At 41.3% G+C, this 26,821-nt stretch overlaps 1 protein-coding gene and 1 long non-coding RNA gene across 2 annotated transcripts in view; one reads left to right on the forward strand and one right to left on the reverse strand.

Annotated features, from left to right (window-relative positions):
• LOC134803703 (multidrug resistance protein homolog 49-like) overlaps positions 1–25,494 on the forward strand; it is a 78,011-nt gene extending 52,517 nt beyond the window's left edge. The window contains exons 14-27 of the mRNA XM_063776503.1: positions 849–952; positions 1,750–1,850; positions 2,456–2,626; positions 2,763–2,945; positions 3,421–3,511; positions 4,200–4,312; positions 4,866–4,995; positions 5,983–6,178; positions 9,575–9,737; positions 20,991–21,185; positions 21,742–21,951; positions 22,364–22,510; positions 23,386–23,494; positions 23,934–25,494. Coding sequence (XP_063632573.1) covers positions 849–952; positions 1,750–1,850; positions 2,456–2,626; positions 2,763–2,945; positions 3,421–3,511; positions 4,200–4,312; positions 4,866–4,995; positions 5,983–6,178; positions 9,575–9,737; positions 20,991–21,185; positions 21,742–21,951; positions 22,364–22,510; positions 23,386–23,494; positions 23,934–24,022 — 2,002 coding nt within the window. The 3' untranslated portion in view covers positions 24,023–25,494. The remainder of the gene's footprint in view (positions 1–848; positions 953–1,749; positions 1,851–2,455; positions 2,627–2,762; positions 2,946–3,420; positions 3,512–4,199; positions 4,313–4,865; positions 4,996–5,982; positions 6,179–9,574; positions 9,738–20,990; positions 21,186–21,741; positions 21,952–22,363; positions 22,511–23,385; positions 23,495–23,933) is intronic.
• The window catches only part of LOC134803834 (uncharacterized), a 103,878-nt gene continuing 101,712 nt past the window's right edge, over positions 24,656–26,821 (reverse strand). The window contains exon 2 of the long non-coding RNA XR_010146033.1: positions 24,656–25,650. This is a non-coding gene — a long non-coding RNA (uncharacterized LOC134803834). The remainder of the gene's footprint in view (positions 25,651–26,821) is intronic.

A 26,821-nucleotide genomic window follows, 5' to 3' on the forward strand; every position in this document is an offset into this window, starting at 1 on the left:
CAGGGAGCTGTTGGAGAAGAAGGGACTCTATTGGAAGCTGCTGCAAGAGGACATGAGCACAGAGTAAGTCACGACTTCTCAGAGATATAGAAATATAAATAATTTAATCGTTAGCAAAATGGATATGATGGTCCCTTGTCTACGTGAAAGCGTGATAAAAGCACTTTTCTATCTCTATCGCGTGGAGTCGATAAGTGGTGATTACTTTGTTACGTGGATAGCCAATAAATACGCTCGCCGAGCTGGCATATAAAACGGTATAGTATATTATTTTATCCTTTTTGAAGTCGATTTTACTTTTTATGGTGAAAAATATAAAGTAGGTATGCATTGTGACCCGTACCGGTTACAAGTTTGTTCCACTTGGATTGACACCAGCCTCACCGATAAGAAATCTTACAGGATCAAAATCCCGTTACTTTTAATATTTATTAAGCTCATAGACTTTATTTATCCAGTCCAGTTGTTTAATAGTGAATCTTACTACGATGCTATTGGGTTCGAATCCCGGTAACGTTTAGGCTAATTTATTTGCGTGATGAGCCTGGATATTTCCGTACACGGCGGGAAAAAGTTGATAAATGACGAGAAAAAATTGAAGAAATTCGAACTTTATGTACTTAATTTTATTTTAAGTTCAAATTTCTTCAATAAAATATCTGTAGTTATCAACTTCTTCCCGCCGTGTATAGATTTGTTCCTAAGATGAAAGTTTTCTACATATTTATGGATATAATATTTTGGTCTAATAGGTACGTAGGTACATAATTTACCTTACTCCATAGATCGACCCTTGTGTAAGATTGTCCTACAATATTTGTTTTATATAATGTACTTATCGTTCGCAGAACCATGGAGAAGACCTGCTCAGACGTGGAGTCGGATGAAGACGATGATGTGGTCGAGGAGAGCCGGTTCAAGAGAGCGCCGAGCATTCGCTCATCGAGGCGAGGTGAGTTCATCAGTACACGCACTAACATCATCATCATGATCATTCAATTCAATATCATCAATTAATGTGCTGGGGCCTTACCATGATGCCATTGATGCCCTTATTGCGATTCTGTTTAGAACCTAAACTGAATTGCTAAAGGACCCTAAAGGAGGCTAAAGGATGTTATAAGTCGCATAACTCCGTCCCTTAGAAATTCAGTTAAGGTTCTAAACAGAATCGCAATAAGGACATCATGGTAAGGCCCCTGGACATAGTTTAAATCTATTACACAATAAATTACAATTACAATTGGCCTTCTAGCCCATTACAGACTATACAAACAGAGTCAGGTAGGGCGGCAGCGTTATTCTTCACTGTGTAGGCCAATACGGGGGCGGCATACACGAACACAAGCCTGGCAGGTGTAGTTTGCCCGTGTCGAACAGGTGTCGCGCTTTTTTTTTTATTGTTATTTTATTATTTATTTATTTTATTACAAGGAGATAAAACAGAAACATGCAAGTGAAGAACAATATAGACAGGATATATGTTAACTAGTACAATATAGATTACGAGTATGCTGTTTCCTTGAACATATCTCACCGAGAACATAAGTGGTATTAAAATGTAAACCTAGTAACATGCAAACACTTAACTATTTTAACTACTACTACAACTTTCAACCCTCTTTATGGATTTTACGTCCGTCGAACACCAGTTTGTGCACTTTTCTCTGACTCATGCACTCAGCTGCATCTACTGCTGACTTTTCATATTATTATGTAGTTTTATTATGATTGCGTTATATTTTGCAGAGTCCCTAACACCGGAGCGTATCCTCCGCGGCAGCATGCGGCTGGGGTCCGTGGCGGGGGCGCATGTACCCAACGTAGCTGTGCCGGATCTAGACCACATTGTAAGTAACCTAGCGAAAACTTAACTAATTACCCACTACATGCGATAGTAGTGACACCTACATACGATTTTATACGTTTTCATGACGGCTTCAATTAGCGGAGACATTAGAACATTTCTGCAATGCACACCGCCCCGGTGTGTAAGCGAGACAGTGCTAATACGCACGCTTTTGCTCGCACATCGGGGCGTCCCATTCAAATCCAAATCCAACGTGAAGACCGCCTAAAATGAATCCTAACAACTACCGCTTTCAGATAACGAATTATTTTTGGATTAGTTTTCCATTTTTTCATGAACCGAAGCAAATTACGAAATTATTTTATTTTATTATATACGTGAATGCACAGGCAGCTTAAAGCTTATACGTGCACATCAATGTCCACTTGTGTTTAATAGTCTAACGAAAGTGTTCGTCGAGATTGTTTTTAAAAGAGTTTATTTAAAGGTGCACTGATCACTGACTCGGGTAAACTGTTCCACACTTTCACTGCGCGGTTAGATAGGAAGTGTCGTCTGGGGTTGCTACTACTCTGCGCCCGTGTCAGTTTCAGAGAGTGTTCTCTCTGTCTGTCATTTAGCTTAACTATTGCTTTGCTTTTCTAGGAGGAAACATGCGAGACTGAAGAGGAAGCAGCAGAGGCCCCAGTATCGAGCCTGCAACTCCTCAAGCTGAACACGCCAGAATGGCCGCTGTTGGTCGGAGGAGGGTTCGCGTCGCTCCTCGTCGGGGCCACCATGCCGGTGTTCGCGCTTCTATTCTCACAAATATACGCGGTAAGTTTATCATACAATCAGCAGAAATGGTGTTAAAGTATCTTATTACTGTGCCAAGTTTTAAGAACTTATTGAACATCAATTAACATGCAAGGTTACCGAAAGTTTTCTTAACTCCTCAATATTCGTTTCCCAGATGTTCGCGGAATCCGACCCCAACAAGATTCTATCCCAGTCCCAACTGTACGCCGGTCTGTTTGCCGGTGTGGCTGCCACGTGTGGCGTCGTCACGTTTCTCCAGGCGTGGCTGTTCGGCCGCGCTGGGACCCGGCTCACTACGAGGCTTAGGGAGAACACCCTCAGAAATTATCTATACCAGGTATGATATATAATCCGACCCCAACAAGATTCTATCGCAGTTCCAACTATACGCTGGTGTGGCTACGTGTGGTGCCGTCACATTCCTACAGGCGTGGCTGTCCGGCCGCGCTGAGACCCAGCTTACATGAGGCTTAAGGAGAATAACCTCTGGATAAATCTGTACCAGGTATAAACTGTTATAAGGCTACTCAGAATTAGGGAGCTCAGAACAGGAAAAAAATAGCTTTAAACAACTACATCATAATCAAGCCTATTAAAACAAATAAGGTACTCTTAAAATGAGCTGTCTGCGTGGAGAACTGGAGGTTCGCGTAACTCGGTATTATGACAGCTGACATCACTTTTGTCGTTGTCGTTGTCGCTGAGCTTTTGTATATGGGACTAGGCTGATTAGTGTAGGTATTTAATTGATTGCGAATCAAACTTTTAACCATGTACCATGTATTATTAAATGTGACCTCCGTTGTTTACAGGAGCAGGGCTGGTTCGACCGCGCGCAGAACTCGGTGGGCGCGCTGTGCGCGCGGCTCGCCACGGACGCCGCCGCCGTGCAGGGCGCTACAGGTAACTGGAAAAGTTAGAAATTAGGCTCTGTGAGCTGTAACCTCGCGAAAAATTCCTATTTTGTGTCCCTACTGCTGGACAAAGGCCTCCTCTTACTTCCGCCACCCGGTTTGGTGCATGCAAAAGTCGCTGCAAAATGCGTCGAGGTCGTCCCGCCGTCTCTTTTGATCTGCCCCTGCCCCAAAAATTTAATTCACAGAAAATCTATATTATTGAGCCTGCTCACAAAATGTCATGATAATCGTTTGAGATATACAACCTTAGGAGAACAATCGGACATACTTACGAAAGCATTTTTGGCCAAATTTAATCGGATCTTTGCTTCTATCGGTTCTTCGGTACTATAAGTAGGTTTTAACGTTATAGTTCACTACGTGCACTTCAACTCTTTTGTGGTGCGCGTGCCGCGACCGCGACAGGGGACCATAGAATGAGCCGACTTCTGGCCGAAGGGTGTCGTGTTTCGGAAGTTCCGGGGCAAACTGCCGAATCCGACACAAGAGTCACAAGACCAGGCGATTCAACGGAGCCACGCCGTTTTGTAGTCTAAATAGTGTTTGGTTTTTAAGTTTATAAAATGCATATATATATATGTTAGTCTGTAAGATATTTGTACCTAATATGGGCCTTGTTGCCTGATTTCATTTTCTAAATAAAATATCTAAATAAATAAATTGTGTTGCTCCAGGCACCCGGCTGGGCACGGTGCTGCAGGGTATCAGCACCATGGCGATCGGCGTGAGTCTGGCCATGGCCTACTCTTGGAAGATGACTCTTGTATCTCTGCTCAGTGTGCCTTGCGTAAGTGCCTCCTTTTATTTATTTATGTTATGTTATGTTAGGAGAACCAACAGCTTTAAAACTTACAATAGACAACAAGATTAAAACAAGAAGCCAATTACAGGCACGCGCAGGTAGTTACAAAATATTAAATTTTAAACTAATGCTAGCACCTACGCACACACACATGCGTACAAAAAGAGAGAAAAAAAAATCATAATTGAAAATGGCTAAAGAAGCCTTACAATAGATCCTAATAGTTTTAACACTTAGTTCATTAGCGCCTAGAATAAATAGCAGAGGTCTCAGAATTCAAAAGATGAAAGATTTTCTTAGTGCTTAGATTTTCTTAATCTCGGTAACTAAGTTAACACTAAGAGCCTCTTGCACCGTTCCACTAACCCGGGGGTAAACGGGTAAACCGGTAACCCAGTGTCAAATTGTACTAGTAACCATGGTAACTCCATGTTTAACCGGTTAACCCCGGGTTAGTGGAATGGTGCAAGTGACCCTAAGTGGTAACCTAGTTACCGAGATTAAGATTTGTCAAGTTATAAGTAATATATGGTTTCAGGTGATCGGTGGAATCTACTTGGAGGGCTACGTGATGAAGAAAGCGGAGGTTAAAGAGAAGAAGGCGCTGGAGCAGGCGTCGAGGGTCGCCACCGAGGCCGTCTCCAACGTGCGCACCGTGCAGAGTCTCGGTAAGATTTATAAAGCGGAGATTAAAGAGAAGAAGGCGCTGGAACAGGCGTCGAGGGTCGCCACCGAGGCCGTCTCCAACGTGCGCACCGTGCAGAGTCTCGGTAAGATTTATAAAGCGGAGGTTAAAGAGAAGAAGGCGCTGGAGCAGGTGTCGAGGGTCGCCACCGAGGCCGTCTCCAACGTGCGCACCGTGCAGTCTCGGTAAGATTTATAAAGCGGAGATTAAAGAGAAGAAGGCGCTGGAGCAGGCGTCGAGGGTCGCCACCGAGGCCGTCTCCAACGTGCGCACCGTGCAGAGTCTCGGTAAGATTTATAAAGCGGAGGTTAAAGAGAAGAAGGCGCTGGAGCAGGCGTCGAGGGTCGCCACCGAGGCCGTCTCCAACGTGCGGACCGTGCAGAGTCTCGGTAAGATTTATAGAGCGGAGGTTAAAGAGTAGAAGGCGCTGGAGCAGGCGTCGAGGGTCGCCACCGAGGCCGTCTCCAACGTGCGGACCGTGCATAGTTTAGGTAAGATATGTACTTGTACATGCCCGAAGTTTTGTTAAAGTTCAAGGACCTGAAAGTTTATATTAGCTACAATCAAAGCTACGAGTAAGGGCCAGTTGCATGAACCACAATTGTCCGGCTAATCAAAGACATTCACGCAGTGAAATATGAAATTTCCCATTTTCAGAATAAAATTAAGCGTATGTTTTACCGGAGATAAACGGTTTCCCTGTCCATGAATAGACTACCCAGTCTGTATATAAATAAGCTCTCTGATAACACCCAGGGTATATCATTACTAACCCCTCGTATGCTTAGGTATACAGAGATCCGTGCGTGGGAATTTAAATCTATTGTTTTAAATGTCAAGGTCACTTTTTGAATGCTCAAATTTTACAGGCCGCATACGAGGGGTTAAGTAGGTACTATAAAAAGCTTAATGCCCTATAGCAACAAAGTCAACATAGGTACAACGTTCTAAAATGTTTTTTCATCCACAGGCGTAGAGTCCACAATCCTGGACAAGTACCTCTCAAACCTGCAAGAAGCCAGCGCACGCGCCGGCCGCGCCTCGCTCCTGCGCGGTCCCGTCTACGGACTCTGTCTCTGCGCCCCTACGCTTGGATACGCTGTGTCTCTGTCTTATGGAGGATATCTTATTGCGAGAGAAGACTTGCCCTACGCTTATGCTATACTGTGAGTATACAATCAACCTTGTACAAGAAGAAATAGAGTCCAAAATACTATGAAAATACTTTTCTCACTCCCCCTTTAGCTTTATGTTTGGGCCATGGTGGATTATGGTGGGTTGGTGGTTGGTTGGCTCATACATTATGCTTTAAGGCATTTCTTCCTCCATTTTTACATATTTTTACTAAACTTTATAAAGTTAATATAAAACAATAATAAAGACACTACAGATGTAGTGCATAATAAAATTGTTTTCCATCGTATTTTCTCGGAAACGTTCGTATTTGTCATGCTACTTCAGTCAATATCAATACTTTTTGTACCGAGTCTGACTGAAATAGCGACACGTTCGTACGTTTCCGTGAAAATACGATGAAAAATAATTGGGTCCATATTGGGTTGCATACAAGTTTAGGTCATATCTTTGATGCGCATAACAACTTGTGTCATAATCATCATTGCGCATACAAATGAAAAGTCATATTATATTGTGTCATACATTTTTAGCCATAATATTTGATGACATACTCAGCAATTGTCATATATTTTTTGTGCATATAGGTTTTGATTATAGATTTAGATTTAGATTTAGATTTATTTATTTCATAATATGAAATTACAATATAAATTATTTTACACTAATCTATACGAATTTATATTATGATCGTCAAGTAGGAAAATAAGAATTGATTATAATTATACAAATGTCAAGCAATAAGTACACAATTTAAAAACCATTATAACTATTATAAGCAATCAATTAATTAACTAAATTTTTTTAACAATGTCAAATAATATAAAATGTAAAAACAATGTCAATACAGTAAGCATGGATATGTCATAATGATCGTCAAATTAAAATAAAAATGAAATATAGGTCAAAGAAAAATTAATTACATTCAGTTTATTGTGTTACATGTCATTTCCATATATTCATTTACAGAATATAATGGATTATCCAATAAAAAGAGTCTCAATTGGCGTTCAAATGTTTCGTCAGATGGTTCAGTTCGCAATTTTGCAGGTAGACGTTCATAGTACGTTGGTCCAATCACCCTCGGATTTTTGACTGAAAGTGCCATGCGACGCGGCACTGTGCGTAGTCTACCCGTGGATCGGAGCTGTTTGCCCGCAACCTCGACACGTTTGAACATTGGCAAATTATTTCTTACAAACATTAATACTTGAAATATGTAAAGTGAGTAGTGTGTCATTATACCGATTTGCTTGAATAGCTCCTTACACGAATGTCTGGCTTGGACTCCAGCTAGCAATCGAACCGCCCGTTTTTGAAGTATCAAGACTCGCTTTGAATCTGTGGAATTTCCCCATATTAACGTCCCGTAAGATATTAATGAATGAAAATGGGAAAAATACACAGCCTTCAGGGCTTTTCGTGATATAAGTGGCTGTAGTTTCTTGATGGCGAAGACAGCACTACTCAACCTATTGCATAATTGGTCAACATGACACTTCCAGCCAAGGTTCGAGTCAACCGTAAAGCCCAGGAATTTGCTCTCAGAACACAATGGCATTGGGCCGTTTGTAATACACGAAGGTACTGCAGTGCCACGAGCTGAAAAAATCATCACGTTTGACTTCGCGACATTCAAGAGCAACCCATTCGACGAAAACCACAACTGTAGCTGATCACATGCCTCACGGATTTTCTCAGCAAGCAGTTCATGGGTTTGGGCCCTCACGACTACCGTTGTGTCATCCGCGAAGAGTACTGGTATGCCGCTCGTTATTGCTGACGGAAGATCGTTAATAAATAACAGAAATAAGGTATTGCCGATCGCTGACCCTTGAGGGATGCCCAAGTTGACGTGGCCTGTGTCTGAGATTTGTGATTTTCCATTCGTGGACATTTTCACCACCTGCCTACGGTCCGACAAGAATGACGTGAACAATTTGTGTGCATAACCCTCAATTCCGTAAAGACTTAGCTTGGCTAATAGCAATTTGTGGTTTATAACGTCAAACGCCTTTGATAAGTCGCACAGTATGCCTGCCATCTTGTGCTTCTCATCAAGGCCCGTAATAATTGAGTCAATTATTTTGTGTGCTGCCATTGTAGTTGACCGTTTTTGCCTATACGCATACTGGTTATCAGTGAGCAGGTCGTGTTTTTCCATGTATGCCATCAGGCTAGAAGATAAAATGGACTCCACTATCTTTGAGATCGTGGGTACTATACTTATTGGTCGGTAGTTGTTCACGTCATCCTTCTCTCCCTTACCCTTAAACACCGGGCAGACTCTAGTATTTTTAAGCACATTTGGGTACGTACCACTTCGAAACATGGAGTTGATTAAAATCACCAAAATATCCGCAATAATCGGCCAAATACTTAAAATAATATTTAATGACATGTCATAAACATCAATTGTTGTACAGGTCTTTAACATTGATTTTATTGTATTATCCAAGAGGTCACGTGTAACTACAGGGGCTTCGAATTTTCGTAAAAAAGATTTGGTTAAGTGTTTACTGACATATCGTTTGGACAGTGACTCATCGCTATTTATTACGTATTTTGTAGCAATATTAAGAAAATGCGAATTAAATTCATTTGGGATTTCTTCATGATGAATCATATAATGAATCAAATGTCATACCAGCAAAAAGCATATTTATCGATACTTATAATGTTTTTACGTATAACGTTTTGTAGCATAATAATTTTCAACAATAATGGTTTACATAAGTAAATAATTTAAGAAACTAATTTTAGCCTCTCAACAACTCCTCGAAAAAAAACCTTTTCCCTAATCTCCGTCCAAACACTTAATTCGACGGAGCCCCGCTCACGCGGGGCTCCTATTTCTGCGTAGTTTGCCCTTCGGGCTTCTGAAGAAACCTAACCTACCTATTATGATTAGTTTCTTTTATAAAACCGTTTCTCCTACTGGAGGGGGCTCCTCTCCTTCGATCTCCTCTTTTATACGGTCTTTGTGTGGTTATGATTATGACATTTATGACCAAAGTAATATAAATTTGCTTCATAGGTTGCTCACAACCATACATATTTATTATGCATGCTTTGTAACATTTATCAAAAAAACATATTATGACCACTAAATATATGACTTAATTTTTTATGTCTAAGTATATTAATGCTATGCACTGCAATACTTCGAACGAAAAACAATTATGGATATCAAGCAGATGACTTAAAATTTTTGCGAATTAAATTAATGGCTATAAAAATTATAACATAACTCATTTATGACAAAAACCCAGTTATGCTCAGGAATAATTCTGACTAAAGATTTTTATGACTTACAATTTTATGCATAAAGTGTTAATTATGACAATTAAAAATATGACAAAAGTTGTTATGCGACCAGAGGGGGTCCCGACTGTACCCTCCCTTACCCTTACCCTCTCGGTTCCCAGGGTATCAGAAGCGCTGATCTACGGCGCCTGGATGTTGGCGGAGGCGCTGTCATTTGCGCCGAACTTCGCGGCGGCGCGGCGCTCCGGCGCGCGGATCCTGAGGGCCTTACAACGCACGCCGAGGGTCATCACCGAGGGAACCGCCACTGAAATACCAGACTGGGTAAGAACTTGAAAATACTCTTCAGCATTTGCTCTTCTTCTTCGTACATCTATAGACCGACCGCTTAAATGAGTCCTCGCCTACGCGGTACGGGGTGACGGGGTGGGACGACTAAGGGTGGCGGGGAAGGTGCGGGCGGCAGGCGTACAGCGCCCGCACCTTCCCCGCCACCCTTAGTCGTCCTACCCTGTCGCCCCGTACCGCGCAGGCGAGGACTCATTTAAGCAGTCGGTCTATAGCTCAGTACATTCAGAGTCAGCAGCAGAAGTTGCTAAGAGGGCCAGGTGTTTTTTTTTTTTTTTTTAATTTAGAACACAAACAGTCATAATAAACATATTGCATATGCCGTACACAATGTACAGAAACTGAGAGGTGATACAAACAGACCTGGAGGTTCATTAAACACAATATTAATAAAATAAAAAGGTAGGTAAGAACAACGTAGTAAGTAATTTAAGAATACACAAATAAGCATACAATCTCAAGGAACAATGAAAACAGGCCACGTTGTGTAGTAATTGCCACACAAACAGACCCATCCCCAATGCCCCTGAGTGTGCAGTAATAATATATGTCGAAATTAATTGCTACATTTAGGAATTAGGTACTAAAAGAGTTTACGTCTCACAAGCATTTTTAGACTAGAGAAGGAATTATTATAAAAGGATCAATATCGAACAAATGTTTATTATAGAAACTGGGGACTCGTCTGAAAAAGGTATGTCTAGAATAGTTCTTACGAGAAAAGCTCACATGGAATAAAGATCTAGGTCGTAAGGGGAGACGGGGACAACCAAACGTCACTAATTTTAGGAGATCAGGACAGTTGATGTTACCTTTAAGAATTTTAAACAGAAACATAATATCTAAGTAATTTCTACGATTAAGGAGAGAAGGGACACAAAAGTGTTTTGCCGCTAATGCTGAATTTTCAAAGTATGTACCAGTTCTGTACAAAGTATGTTCAGTTGTGCTGTTGTGGAGCGCACAAGTCACTACACCGCTGCATCTACATCTGCAGGAAGCCGTACATATGGTGAAAGAAGCCTATGGAAGAGACTGGTCAGCAACATTAGGACATGACGTCACGATCCTCAGCATTGAGGGAACGACTGATGATGATGATGACCAGTTCTGTAAGCTAAAGATTTCAAGAAAATGTTTTAAAATGATCTTGACGCGACTTTATTGTTAGGAGAATAAGAGCGTGTCAAGGTAATTTGGAACACCTCGCCCGCTTAGCAACTTTTGCTGCTGACTGTACGTGGCTAAACAGACGCAAAAATGACATGCTAAGAATGAAGGCACTTTTAATACCTAACCCTATATATGGACCACATGTTCGAAATAAAAATATTTCATTTCATTTCATTTAACTTTTTGAGTCCAACTTACCTGAGTGTGACTATATATACCCTAAAATACCTACCAGGTATGTTTGTAGATTGGGTAGAAGGAACTAAGAACTAAGCTATTTATTACAATTACAGCGTACAAAATTTGCCCAAAGATTTCACCCCTTCATTTCAGCTCTAGTAATGAAATCATTCTGCAAGCTACATCCCATCAAGAGACCTCCTAGTAAACGGTATTTAACTAATTGGCTTACCCAACTAGATTACCACGACACTGAACTCCTCCTAAATGTCTTAAAATAAAATAATTAACTAAATATTTACAATACTTACATAGATATACTCGTGCATTTTATAATAATAACATTGAAATAATACTCCCTTATCATAAATATTATAGTATGCACTTTTACACACTAACACACACACACACACACCCACTCACACACACACACACACACACACACACACACACACACACACACACACACACACACACACACTCACAAATTAACAAACACTCGTACACACGCAGTTCACAAATAAAAACAATATACCTACATGTTAAAAGAGGCATAGCTATCTGTAAGTTTCAGTGTAACTCTCTGTACAATTTGTACCTACCAATAGGTATATAGATTAAGAAACTAGTATAAGTAACGAAACTGGGTCCTGTAACACAGGGTTTCCTAGATCAGGACACAGGGACGTGATTTACTGTATGTTTAATTCTATACAATAAACTTTTTTCATTTTTTCATTTTTCATTTCGTATTAATTTTGTTTAGTAGTACCACTGTATATATCTTGTTTGTAATTAAATAATTTTATCAAGTAAAGTAATAAATACTGATGTGCTCACAGATAGTTTCTAAAATTACGAAATATCACATGGATTTTTTTTGGAAACTTGTTATTTTTGTAGAGTCAGCCCGAGCTATGCTGCATAGGCTTTGCAGTCACAAGGTGCGGAAGTGCCGCCATAAATCAGTCAGGTACCCACTGAAAATCAGCGTCATGGCTTGCCGTGGCATTATGCTGAATGGGGATCCTGTTTAGCATCTTAATAGTTTGTGTACAAAGATGTACATTTTCTGCAGCTATGCATGTGCACTTTGATCTGACCCAAAACAACATCTCCGTGCAAACGATGCATCTGTACTTTGCCCAAAAAGTAGAGCGTCATCTTGCACACGCATCGCAATTTCCCACTCAACCTAGCTGTAATTATTAATAAGATCAACATATTGTATTCATTGTAATTTCTAACCTTGCAGTAAAAACTCGCTTCTTATATTTGACATCTTTTCGTTGGTGTTTCGGCACCTCTCCTTACATTTGACATAATTTGACATTCCTTGACAATTCATTGGCATTCGATATTGACATTCATCTTACATAATTTTGGTCCTTCGGAAAAGAGACCTTCGGTTCGATTTTTGTCGCCGTCGCCGCGAGATAAATAGTGCCAGAGGTCTTGGAATTAAAATCAGTGACATATTGACATAATACGCGAGTGCTACGTACCAGCATTAGCGTCGAGCATCTAGCATCAGCATTGACATCGAGCATCCAGCATCAGCATTGACAACCTGTATCCAGCACCAGAGTACGGAGAAGTAGCTGCATTTCAAGTAAGATCTTTCCATATTCTAAACTCTTTGCAACTATCGTCATGTCTACCGAATTAATCGCGCGGCAAGCGGTGATTTTGGAGGAGATCAAAAGGATACAGGCAAATTTCAAGAAGGACTCCGCGATCAGGAAGACTTCTAAGTATCTGACAGACCGATTAGAGAAATTGGAGAATCTGTGGTTAGAGTGCGTAGAGAATGACGCTCAACTACAGAAGGAACATGACAAAAGCCATCAATATTTCACCGAGAATATCTTCGATGTAGTTTCGACCTGGTACGCGGGGACTCGGAAGGCCCTGCAAGCTAGCAACATGCCCGCATCTGTTGATACTGAGGCTGGAACGAGTGACATAAAGACGATCAACGTCGAGGAGCAAGTGACGGCCGCTGCCAAGGACGAGAAAGAGAAGACAGCGGCAGAAGTGATTTTTGACACCAAGAAGTTTCTCGGAGAGGACACAAAATTGATGGAACATAAGCAGCTTCAGAATGCGAATTTCAGAGCGCTAAAAAGGTACGTGGAAAGTATTAAAATTGACACGGTAAATGAAAAATGGGAAATTGAGGATAAGTTAAAATTGTTGCAAACGCGATGGACTGCCGTAGAGAATGTTCATTTGCAAATTGACAGTATTACAAACGGCACTGACATCGACTATTACGACAATTATATGCTCCATGAGCTGAAATATGAGCGAGTAAAGAAGAGTCTTAATAGTAAACTTTCATCGTCTATTCACCAACAGTTAACTTTGCCTAAGCTGGAAATCCCTCAATTTTTTGGAAACTATACACAATGGCCTACTTTCAAGGAATTATATAACGTGGCTATTCATAACAATCCTGCGTTATCAAAGGCGCAGAAAATGCAGCATTTAAAAGGAAAATTGAAGGGGGAAGCGGAAAAACTTGTACAACATCTACAAATAACCGCCGAAAACTATGATGTATGTTGGGAGCTCTTGACACATAGATATAATAACAAACAGGTGTTATTTACGAAGCAATTCCAGACATTTATGAGACAACCTAACTTCCAAAAACAATCGTCGGCAGACTTGAAGCGGTTATATGACACTAGCATGGAAACAATACACGCGATCCATAACTTGGGCGTAGATACGGCAAGTTGCGATCCAGTCCTTGTCCATATACTATGCGAAAAATTGGATACTGACACATACTCCGATTACATGGAAATGAGAGCACATCCCCGCGAATTGCCCTCCCTTGACGAATTCATGGGTTTCATAGAAGCGAAATTCACGGCCCTCGAACCTTTGACAAAGCGCAAATCTGACACCAGTCCGGCCAAACCAGCGCAACCGGCTTACCGACAATCGCATACTTTTAATAAATACACAAAATCCACAAACCAATCGTCAAAGGGCCCGATGAACTCAAATTATCATTCCAACTATCACGTATCTACCAATAAAATTAAATGCTCATTATGCAATGATGATCACGCGCTATTTCAATGCAAACGCTTTCTCAGCATGACACCAAATGAGCAATTAAAGCATGTTACTAAGTCCAACATATGCAAAAATTGCTTATATGTCCATACAAAGAATTATTGCAAATCTGAGAAACGTTGTAAGGAGTGCAATGAACCGCACAATACGATGATACATAAGGCCTTTGCGAACCAGCCGTCATCGTCGTCATCTCCTGCCGTACCATCACAGAGACAGGCGCAAAACAGCTTCGTCGTTGGCAGTGATGAAGATTCTTTATTACCTACAGCGCTAATACAGGTGGCCGACGAAAATGGGAATTACCACACGCTGCGGGCACTGATAGACCAGGGGAGTGAAATCACATTGATTACCGAAAACGCAGTACAAACGCTGGGTCTGCAAAGACAAGCACTAGCAGGGAACATAACGGGCGTTGGAACCTTATCCAACAAAAGCAGGGGTAAAGTACACTTGAAATGTAAGTCGTTACATAACGATTTCGAATTCTTTACGGATGCACTAATACTGACACGCGTGGTCCGCGATCTACCCAGTACAACATTTGCAAAAAAGAACTGGGGACACATTGACAACATTACGTTAGCAGACCCGCAATACAACATTTCTCATCAAATCGACCTTTTACTAAATGTGCAAGTGTACTCCAAAGTAGTAATGAACGGCCTCTTGAAAGGCGAAACAGGCCCCATAGCACAGCAGACGCAACTAGGATGGATACTTTCAGGCGTCGTCAAATCATACAACTGTCACGTGGTTATCAATGACACAGAGGATTTAGCAAAATATTGGGAGGTAGAGGACATCACTGACAATAAAAATCAATTGACATCACAGGAAGAGTACTGCGAAAACTTTTATGCAACCACCACTCGCCGATTGGAAAACGGGAAGTATGAGGTCCGACTACCGATGAAAGAAAATTTTGCACAACATTTGGGAGAATCGAAACCACAAGCAATAGCACAATTTCGACAGCTTGAAAGGAAATTAATGAAGGATGAGAACTTGTCGGCAGGTTACAAAAAATTCATAGATGAATACCTGGAAATGGGACACATGAAAGAATGTTCCGCAGGGGTCAACCCTCAATGTCATCTGAGTCATCATGCTGTGCACAAGAGCGATTCACTAACCACAAAGCTTCGCGTCGTGTTCAATGGATCCCAAAGGACCTCCTCGGGACAGAGCCTGAATGATCTAATGGAATGTGGACCCAAATTACACCAAGATTTGCAAACACTCCTTCTCCAATGGAGACGATACAAATTTGTTATGACTACCGACTGTGAAAAAATGTATAGAATGATCCTGGTTCACGAAAAAGATCAGCATCTCCAGAAAATCATATGGCGAAATAACCCGAACCAGCCATTAAAAGAATACCAACTTACAACTGTGACATACGGCCAAAAGGCTGCCCCATTTCTAGCCCTAAGGACTCTAAAACAACTGGCCATCGACGATGCAGAAAAATACCCCTTAGCGGCAAACGTCATAAATAACGAAATTTATGTCGATGACGTTTTGACAGGAAGTGACAATTTAGATCAGGCTCTAGAAATCCAAAATCAATTGATATGCATACTTAAAGGAGCCGGATTTAACTTAAGGAAGTGGATGAGCAATACGCAAGCATTGCTAGAAAATATCCCGGACGACAGCATTAGTCCCACCGTCATCGATTTCAACAATGCCCATGCGACTAAAACGCTCGGATTACAATGGCATCCCGCACGTGACACTTTCTCGTTTAAAAACACGTTCAATGACAAACCCAAGGGGAAACTTACAAAACGCATTATACTATCGGAAATTTCAAAAATATACGACCCCTTAGGATTCCTGACCCCCTTGACAATAAAGGCTAAAATACTGTTTCAATCTATATGGCAATCTAACTGCAACTGGGATGATACAGTATCCGAACAAGTACAAAATGATTGGTACAAATTTACCACTGACATACGTGACATAGAAACCATAGAAATACCACGATGGTTGGGTGACATGACACACGATTTCGAGATACACGGATTTTGCGATTCGTCAGAAAAGGCTTACGCATGCTGCATCTACGTCCGTACGGCAGACGTGCAGAACAAACCCGTCGTAACTCTTATCGCCGCTAAATCCCGATTAGCCCCCATAAGCCAAAGTCAAAAACAGACTTTGCCCCGACTAGAACTTTGTGCCACGGTACTTTTATCACAACTCATGAAAAAGGTGATTCAAGCTCTTAAGTGGGAGTGCTTACCTGACAACACATTTGCATGGTCAGACTCTATGATTACGCTAAGCTGGCTCAAGGGCGACCCTACGAAATGGAAAACGTTCGTCAGCAACAGAGTCAAACAAGTGCTCGACGTTATTCCTAGCGCGCATTGGAACCACGTCAAATCAGAAGATAACGCCGCAGATTGCGCCACAAGAGGTCTTAGCGTATCTAACTTGAAAGCCCACTCGCTTTGGTGGCAAGGTCCAGAATGGTTAAAAAATTTTGACAAAACCTCGCTTGACAACAAGATACCCGCGACAGATTGTGAAGTCAAACCAAAACAAGCGAATGTTGTGCAATCAGAGCCACCGTCGCTAATAATGGAATTACTAAGCCGACATAGCAACATGACTCATATCACTCGAGTCTTAGCATGGATTTTGCGCTTTATTGCAATAACACGAATGCGGACTATGAAAGCTAAGCTATTCTACTTAACAGTGGCCGAGTTACTAACTGCAGAAAAGGTCATTGTCAAGCATATTCAGCACTACGACTTCCCCGACGAAATAAGGAAGTTACGTGCAACCAAAACTGTCAGTACGAAAAGTAACATTTTAAAACTCAATCCGTTCTTAGATGACAATGATGTCCTGAGAGTAGGAGGCCGGCTGAACAACTCCTCTCTCCATGACTACACGAAACATCCAATGATTATTGCAAAAAATAGCAGATTGACAGAATTATTAGTAAAACGAGCACACTTAGAAAACCTTCATGGTGGTCCTAAATTAACCCTAGTGCACCTACGCGACAAATACTGGATTGTAGGGGGATACCAAGCAGTCAAAAAATATCTCCACCAGTGCGTTACGTGTCGGAGATTCAACGCCGCACAACAACAACAAATTATGGCAGACCTACCTCGACCGAGAGTGACACCATCCCGCCCCTTCTTACACACGGGAATAGATTTTACAGGATTTGTTGACATTAAAGCAAACAAGGGCAGAGGGATAAAGACACTGAAGGCCTACATAGCCGTATTTGTCTGTCTTGCAACAAAAGCAGTACACCTAGAATTGGTATCAGAACTCAGCAGCAGTGCATTCTTGGCAGCATTCCGCCGGTTCTGTGCGAGACGTGGAGCACCAAAAGACATGTACAGCGACAATGGGACCAATTTTGTAGCCGCTAATCGGCAACTGCAAAAAGAACATAAGGAAATATTACAAAGCATGGATACAACAGTAATAAACTGTCTTACGGACAAGGGCACAACCTGGCACTTTAACGCCCCCGCTTGGCCTTCAGCAGGCGGCCTATGGGAGGCAAGTGTTAAAAGTACTAAATACCATTTAAAAAGGGTAATTGGGGAGCAAAAATTGACTTACGAGGAATTTTCGACTTTGCTGCACCAAATTGAAGCATGTCTTAACTCCAGACCATTGTGCCCCCTGACTGAAAATATTGAAGATCTGAAGTGCCTCACACCGGGTCACTTCCTAATCGTGGGAGACGCCCACCTGACAATCCCTGAACCCATCGATTCGGACTATGACCTAAGAAAGAGATGGCAACTAGTACAAAAAATAACCCGTGACTTTTGGTTGGTTTGGTCTAGAGAATATTTACAACAATTACAGTCGAGAAATAAATGGCAAAAGCCAACCGACGATCTACAGTTGAACGATATTGTGTGCATTCGAAGCAATCAACCTGTTGGACGATGGGCTTTAGGCCGAGTTATTGACACCCACCCTGGAAAAGATGGACACACGAGAGTGGTCACCCTAAAAACAGAAAACGCCATCATGAAGCGGCCCATTGTGCAACTCGTACCACTTATCACTAATTCAAATGACAATACAAGAAATGACAACGATAACCACTCGTCGCCCCCCTCTATCAATGCAAACCCCTCCTCGAGATCCCGCAAGACGTCCTGGATGTCACTTTTATGTTACTCTCTATTGCTAATGATGACACTATTCACTCCTGTTACTCAAGCCGATGCAAGAACCTTCAAAATAACTTCATTGGACTCTGATCGAACATTATATTTCGACAGGATATCTGACATGCAAGAAATCAAAGATGATTGGAAAATCGTTCTATATTATAACATGACAAATTACTGGCAAAATATAGACGCGTTGAATAGATATGTGACACAGATTAAACGCTCGATACGGCCCGAGATGTTAGAACAATTTCATATTATTGTTAATCAGCTAGACCAAGACATGCGAGAACTACGCTACTACAACACGTTACTCAAAAATCAACCTATGGAAAATCCTCGGTACAGGCGAGGGCTAGCTGACGGAGTGGGTTACCTTGCAAACTCCCTATTTGGGGTATTGGATCAACGTTTCGCCGAAAAATATGAAAATGACATCCAAATGACACGAAACAACGAACAACATTTACTACAACTAATAAAAAATCAGACTAGCATAATCGAAGCTGAAGGCAATATATTAAAGCGCAACGAACATACTATGAGCAAGCAATTTAAAATTCTTACTGAGCACCTAAACAGATTATCAACGGAATCAACACATGTTTATACTCAACACGAAAATGCATTGTACATTATGACATCTTCTATGGCAGCGAACGGAATCCTTCAACATCTGAAAAACATACAGCAAACCGTTATAAATACATTAACTAATATGTATCACGGACAAGTCGACGTCCATCTTCTATCTCCAAACCAATTGCAAATTGAATTAAATAAAATAGCTCGCCACCTAGCCAGCAAATTAGCCCTTCCTGAGATTCATGACAATATACGCAACTTATACAAGTTACTTAAAATTCAAGCTCGCATAACCGACCAATATCTTATAATGGAAGTCAAAATCCCCTTACTAAGCGACGAAGTATATGAAATTGACCGATTAATAAGTGTCCCGCAACACGCATCACGTGACAACATCATACAGGTCATTCCCGGAACCGAACTAATTGCATTTAACATTAATCAAGACACGTTCATCCCAATGGAACGCACTGACATCAACACATGCCTCCAAATGAACGAACAAAAGTTACTATGTCACTTGAACAATCCCATCTATGACGTACAACAAGGCAAATCTATTTGTAACACAGAAACCCTAAATCATCACAAGAAATATGACTCCTATTGCCACACGGAAACAAAACCCTGCGCCGACAGATGGTACAAATTGCATAAACAAAACACATGGCTATTCGCCTGCTGCGAAGAATGCTTAGTTCGCATTTTATGCCCAGACGGCCTGGCGACGAAAGCACTTCATAACAACGGACTGATTCAGCTCGGTCAAGGTTGTGTATTGAAAGGTGACACTTTTATGCTATATGCCAACAAAGATTATATCGAGAAAACACTTATTGACTTAGAACCTCATAATATCTTATTAGAATTATCCCCCCTAAATAATGTACTGAATACATCAATCATTCACATGACATTCAATAATGAAACGCATGAACAAGAATTCCAACACCTTCATCGTGAGATACAACTGCTTAAGTCCCAATCCAGATTTGAAGAGATGTCCTCTCATGACCGATACCAATACATTACCATCGGAACATCATTAATCATCAGCATACCCATACTCGTCATTATTTTGTACGTATACTACAAATACCGAACGGGAACCTGGAGATTGGAACGGCAGCAACCGCTTGACAAAAAAGAAACAAGTGATAGTGAAAAAAGTGAATGTGTGTATAGTGAACCAGTACCAAGTGCGCGAAAACATACAACCGCCCCGACTGAGGTGGTTTTTGACTCAAGTACGAACCTTTAAGTGCCTACCTATAGTTAATAATTAAATCATTCAATTTGTGTTTAAATGTACTCAAACCTTATTTGTTTTATATTTGACTCTAGATTTACATATTACCTAGATTTTACATGCATGTATTTTAACTTATATAGTTCGACCTGACTTCTGTTTGTTATTAACTTAGCGCCCCTTTTCTGAGTCGCCACTATGTACAAAGATGTACATTTTCTGCAGCTATGCATGTGCACTTTGATCTGACCCAAAACAACATCTCCGTGCAAACGATGCATCTGTACTTTGCCCAAAAAGTAGAGCGTCATCTTGCACACGCATCGCAATTTCCCACTCAACCTAGCTGTAATTATTAATAAGATCAACATATTGTATTCATTGTAATTTCTAACCTTGCAGTAAAAACTCGCTTCTTATATTTGACATCTTTTCGTTGGTGTTTCGGCACCTCTCCTTACATTTGACATAATTTGACATTCCTTGACAATTCATTGGCATTCGATATTGACATTCATCTTACAGTTTGTGTAAATTGTTTTGAGTATTATCACCAAGATGTTAAATAAATGTGTTTCTTCTTCTTCTTCTTCTTCTTCTAAATAAAAATATTTCATATATTGTCGCACTTCATAATTATGTTTTTAAAGTTACCAATTTTCTAAAACTGAAATTTCCTTTTCTTGTTTATTTTTCCAGAAAGTACCAAAAGCTTTCCAACATTTTTGATAGGCGCATAAGTAAACGGAACTGTATTTTCAGACGGCGTCTGGCGACATCACGATCAAAGACGTGCACTTCACGTACCCGACGCGGCCCGGGGTGCCCGTGCTGCGCGGCCTGTCGCTCACGCTGCCGGCCGGCAAGCGGCTGGCGCTGGTCGGCACCTCCGGCTCAGGGAAGAGTACCATCGTGGCGTTGCTGCTGAGGAGTTATGATGCCGACAGCGGGAACATGGTAAGTTACCTACTATCATCATCATTATGAGCCTATATTGTCCCACTGCTGGGCAAAGACGTCCCTCTTTTTCTCCACGTGGGATAGGGACCCCTGAAGTCTCCCACTTGTGACGCCTTACAATCTGTGGGACCCAACAGTGTGGTTGTGGGTGTGGGAAGTTATTATCTTCTTCAAACTTTTTTTCATCAAGAGTTGGCTGGAAAGAGGCAGTTGCTTGTGAAGTACTCTCGATTCTTAATTATAGACCACTTGGAGTAAGATAAACTTTAGTTGAATCGTCTGGCTCAAGAAAAGCACTATCGTGTTCTTGCTGAGGAGTTATGATACTTACAGCGGCAATGTGGTAACTTTAAGACTAGTCATATATATATTGTTAGGTACGTATAGCTAACCTGTGAGAAAAGAATAATATATTATAGGTAAGTATATTAAAAATAATATCGATTTATGTTTATAAACAATTATCTTCCACATCCTCCCTGCTAGGTCGTAATCCCTTTACAGTACCTTTTCCCGTGGAACTTCATATTTATGTTTATCTTATTGTCGACAGTTGCTCGACGGCGCCGACATCCGCCGCACGCTGACGCTCCGCCAGCTGCGCTCGCAGCTCGGGCTCGTGCAGCAGGAGCCCGCGCTGTTCGAGCGCAGCATCCGCGAGAACATAGCCTACGGAGACGTCAGCCGGAAGGTGTCCATGGATGAGATCATACACGCCGCTGAGCAGGCCAACGTGCACAGCTTTATCGCCAGTTTACCTCAGGTGAGATCAAGATATTTCACTATTAAACCTTGACTCACGTTAGACCGGACCGGGCCCAGGCCGAGGCGTCCGACACGTCATTTTCTATGACGGCTGATCACGTGGTGCTTTCCATAGAAAACGACTTAAGATTAAATTTAATATTTAATTCTTGTGCCCTTAATAAGACTTTTTCTAAAGCCACATCATTGCGTGAGTCATCCTTCAATGAAAGACCGGCTACTACAACGGACTACTACTACTATACTAATCTAAAAAGCCGAGTTTCCCCTTGGAGTTGAAACTTTGAAAGTTCAGATAGCAGTCGCTTTCGTAAAACCAAAAGTTGTCAGTTGTCAAGTGGACCCCAGGCTCCACACTATCTTGACTATGGTGTATTTCGCAAATTCTGAAGTATTTCATGTTATATTAGGGCTACGAGACCCGACTGGGCCAGGGCGGCGCGTCGCTGTCCGGCGGCCAGAAGCAGCGCATCGCCATCGCCCGCGCGCTGGTGCGGCGCCCGAGAGTTCTGCTACTCGACGAGGCTACATCCGCACTAGATGCTAACAGTGAAAAGGTAAGGTGTCTTGACGTTTGGAATTTATCTCTCTACTAGCGACCCACCCCGACTTCGCACGGGTTAACAAATTATACAACTAAACCTTCCTCAAAAATCACTCTAAAATTAAAATCCGTTCAGTAGTTTTTAAGTTTATCACGAACATACCAACACACAAAGAGACAGACGCGGCTGGGGATTTTTTTTTAATATAAGGTGTAGTGATAGGTAATACCTGCTCATTTTGCTTCAAATTAAAGCATGTTTTTTTAAAGTAACCGTTTGCAGGTGTAAAGGGCTTCACTTAACCTTCAAATCGCAAGCGATTTTCAATATTTGATGAATTGATTGAATTCGTTGTACCTTCTTAACCCATAAAACGACGTTTGAGATGCGCTTGCAGGCTTATTCGCTATGTGCACGACTGGTGCTGCCCTCATTTTGTCGGACTTTCTACGTTTAATCTTATGGAGTAAAATTAGTTCAAGCGGCTGCCGCTAGTACTAATCTCGGACATTCCATAAGATTACCTGTGTTTGTGACGATCAGCGCCACTTCCCCCTCCACCGACTTCGCACCTTCCCAATAGTGACCGTGCCGTTGGAGGGTCTGCCATCTTGTGGCCTGAATCGGAAACATAAACATGTATATTGCCAAAGCAAGTGCTGCCACCTACCTTTCTCGTACGTTTTGTTGTACATAGTAGGTAGGTTCAGCTTTTATGGGCTAGGTGGATCGGAAGCATAAGCTTCACATTTACACCTCGCGCCAAAAATCTGACGGCTCCTGTGTTGCGCCCCGAAAGTTCATGCACGCTCCCTATTGGTCAATGTTACCATTTTAGGCTTTTTTCTTTAGCTTACCCTTCTGATTTTCAATATGTTTACTTACAGACGGTACAGGCAGCGCTGGAGGCGGCGTCAGAGGGCCGGACAACCATCACCATCGCGCACAGACTAGCCACGGTCAGGAACCACGACCTCATCGCTGTTGTTGACAAAGGTATGTAGATCTACAAGAACGTAACACACACATTTTAGTTACTCACGTGACATGACTGTACCACTGCTCAGCACTCTGAAAGTGGAGACCCAGGCTTTTCGTAACATGTAACCTTCGAGCACCACCGGGAAGGGAGACGACATTCGTATTATTTCAAGTACAACTGTGCCTATGACGGTGCGTGTTGGGAGCAGAATTATTTGTACGATAAGATATCGCTTGGGCTCCTCCCTACCGACATGTCGGAAGCCAGCGTTGCTCGAAGCACGTAACATTATGTCACGCAAGTGAATAAAATTACGTGAGTAAAGCGGTAAAATCAGTTTGACTTAAAACAGTTTAAATTCAGTACGTGTGTGCACTACAGATCTGAGATGGCTGGACAATATTTGACTGCTACTGAATCAATACTCAAGGAATATTTTGTGTTTACTAACAGGAGTGGTGGCAGAGATCGGCAGCCACGACGAGCTGGCCCACAAGCGAGGCCTGTACTGGGAGCTGCTACAGCAGCAGGGGCCGTGCTGAGCCGCCATCTTGGCAAGCCGCCATCTTGTGGAGCCACCATCTTGTGATTGTGTTCAACGTTTTAGTTATTGATTGATTAGTCATCTCATTTTCATGGCAGCGTTGATACCTACGCTAACCCTACATGTGGTATTGTAGGTCAGAAACAAAATAAGTTTTTAACTTAATATTGCATTTTTCCCTAACCCTTTACTGTATGGATTAAAAGATATTTGCTTAAATTTGAACTTTAATAGCTGTCAATAGAGTTGAATATCATATCAGCCATATATGGCCCCGTATGCGGTAAGGGGCTAACCAAGGTCTTTTATAAAAACTTTAATTACTTATCTCCCTCGATGTTGATAGAAAATGTTCCTTTTACTACGCTACCATGAAAATGAAATCGAATTGGTATCACTTTTCCTATTATGACGAAATAATCGTTAATCGCTTAGGTCCTAAGGAAACAATCATGCTGCCTTACAATGATCAGAGGCAGATGATTTGTAGATATTTTGTAGTTGATGTACCTGCCTGGGTACTTTCCGTGACATATACCTACTTAAGTAGATACCTATATACAGGATGGCTAAAAATAACTGCATTCCCGTTGCCAGGGAGGTTTTGAGATTATACTGGCTAAAAAAAATTGCTGTTTCATACATTTTGGCTGGTCCATTTTCTATGGGAGGGTAAATTTTTTTTCGCGATTTCTGGGTTGGTCCCATAGTAAAAGTTGCTCAGTATAATCCCAAAACCTCCCTGGTAACGGGAATGCAGTTATTTTTAGCCACCGTGGATAGTTTAGATAGCATCATATTTAATTTTAGCTTAAGGACTATATTTGTATGCAATTCATACTATTATTTTGATTATGTTAGTAATTGAAATAAAACGGATGTTTCAAGAAAAGTTGCGAAAAAAAGAAAAAGAGCCAGAATCTCAGAATCTTTTTTTTTCCTCGGATTTCAATAACAATTGGTCATTATGAAAAGCTCCTTTCTGGACAAAATAAACACGAAATCCCAATTTTGGACAAAAGAATGTAGTTTTTCGTTCCTAAATTTAACCTACTCAAGGTCAATGTGGCTAATTCCGTCATAGGGACTATTCCGTCTACGCTTATATTGTACCAGGATAGGGAACTCTATCTATTGCACCAAATTTTATCGAAATTAAGCGAAAAAAACGACACAAATCTTCATTGAATATGTTTTTTTTATACAAGTTGAATGAATGATAGTATTAATAATTAACTATTTATTATTAACAGGTGATGTATTGTGCCTTTTTCAGGCGAAAACCAAACTTTTGTTAGGTACCTACTAGTTAAAATAATAGGGAGTATTACTGCAATGTTCTGTCGCCAGAGTGCAGCACTAGTGCACATAGTAAACCATAGGGTAACTTATACATACTAGGCCTTAAATAGTTTTTTGACAAGTTTTCACTATGACATTGATGCATCAAGGCGGTTTGTTTACAGGTGGCCTACCGCAAAACACGAAAATCGAAATTTCGTTATCTGCCTCTTTATCTATCGAATAAGATAGAGGCAGAAACCGAACTTTCGATTTTCGTGTTTCGCGGTAGGCCCTGTGATTGTGCTAGTGACGCCCCCTACGTAGAGTTTTGCGTAATATTCCCTATTGTAGGCAAACGAAAATAATGTTGTAGTACTTACATACCTAGATACGCCCTAATTCAGGGCTAGATTCGTTTAGTCTAAGTATATTAGTATTAGTAAATTATGACTGTGATTAAGATTGCTATAAGTAGGTTAAAATATATAAGAATAACTGCCGATTCTCATCCACTTCTTATAATTTATATGACATGTACAGTCACCTGCAATAATATGTATACAATAGTGATATAATCAAGCTTTTCAATCTCGCACCTCACTTAGGCAACTCAGCAGGCTTCGTTGCCTAAACACGGAACTCGACTGAAAAGCTCTCTATTATATCACGATTGTATTAAATACTATATTATGTTACAAAACGAAGGCCAACAATATGTATGTGACGCGCTCCTATTGCACTGCAAATAAGATCTAGTCAGATATTTTTGCCGCCTTCGTTGTGTAACATATTATTGCCGGTGACTATACATTTAAGTACCTATAATACTTACGGATTAATTATTAAGATAAATGCCTGAAAAAATTAACTGTCAATACATTTTGAAAAAGGTGTTACTTTAAAAAATTGGTACTGTATTTGACAGAATAAGCTAGATAATTTATATTTTAATCAAGTGAGGCTGGAAGGTTGCCTACAAGGAATTGTGATCAAGATAATAATTAAACTACACTTTCGATAATAATTTGTTTTTATTTTATTTCGTTCAAAATATCAGTACGTTCCAAATATGAGCTAAACTAGGGGTCTCCAAACTTTTTTACCTGAGGGTCATCGCGGGCCACCGTCGGCGATGTATCTGGTTGCTGCTGTTAGGGCTGAACCCCTGGAGCCTGGCTCCCGCGGGCCGGACGCTTTGGGTGTCGGCGGGCCGGATTGGAACGCGTCGCGGGGCGGATTTGGCCCGCGGGCCGGGATTGGGAGAGCCCTGCTAAACCATTGAGAACCCTCCCTCCCAGTTTATATTTAATTAGATAGCGTGGCGAGCGTTCGCGTTTGCGTTATGTCTATTTTTGTATGGGATTTTTAACAGCGCGCCAAGCGGGACGTTTTGGAACCATTTTACAACTCATAATCCTATAAAAAATGACACTTAACGCAAACGCGTACGTCACGTCACAGTATCGAATGAAATTTGCACTACCGGTGGGGAACCGATCTCTGAAAAATGAAA

The sequence above is a fragment of the Cydia splendana genome, chromosome 27 (genome assembly GCF_910591565.1).
Source record: "Cydia splendana chromosome 27, ilCydSple1.2, whole genome shotgun sequence".
NCBI lineage: Eukaryota > Metazoa > Arthropoda > Insecta > Lepidoptera > Tortricidae > Cydia > Cydia splendana.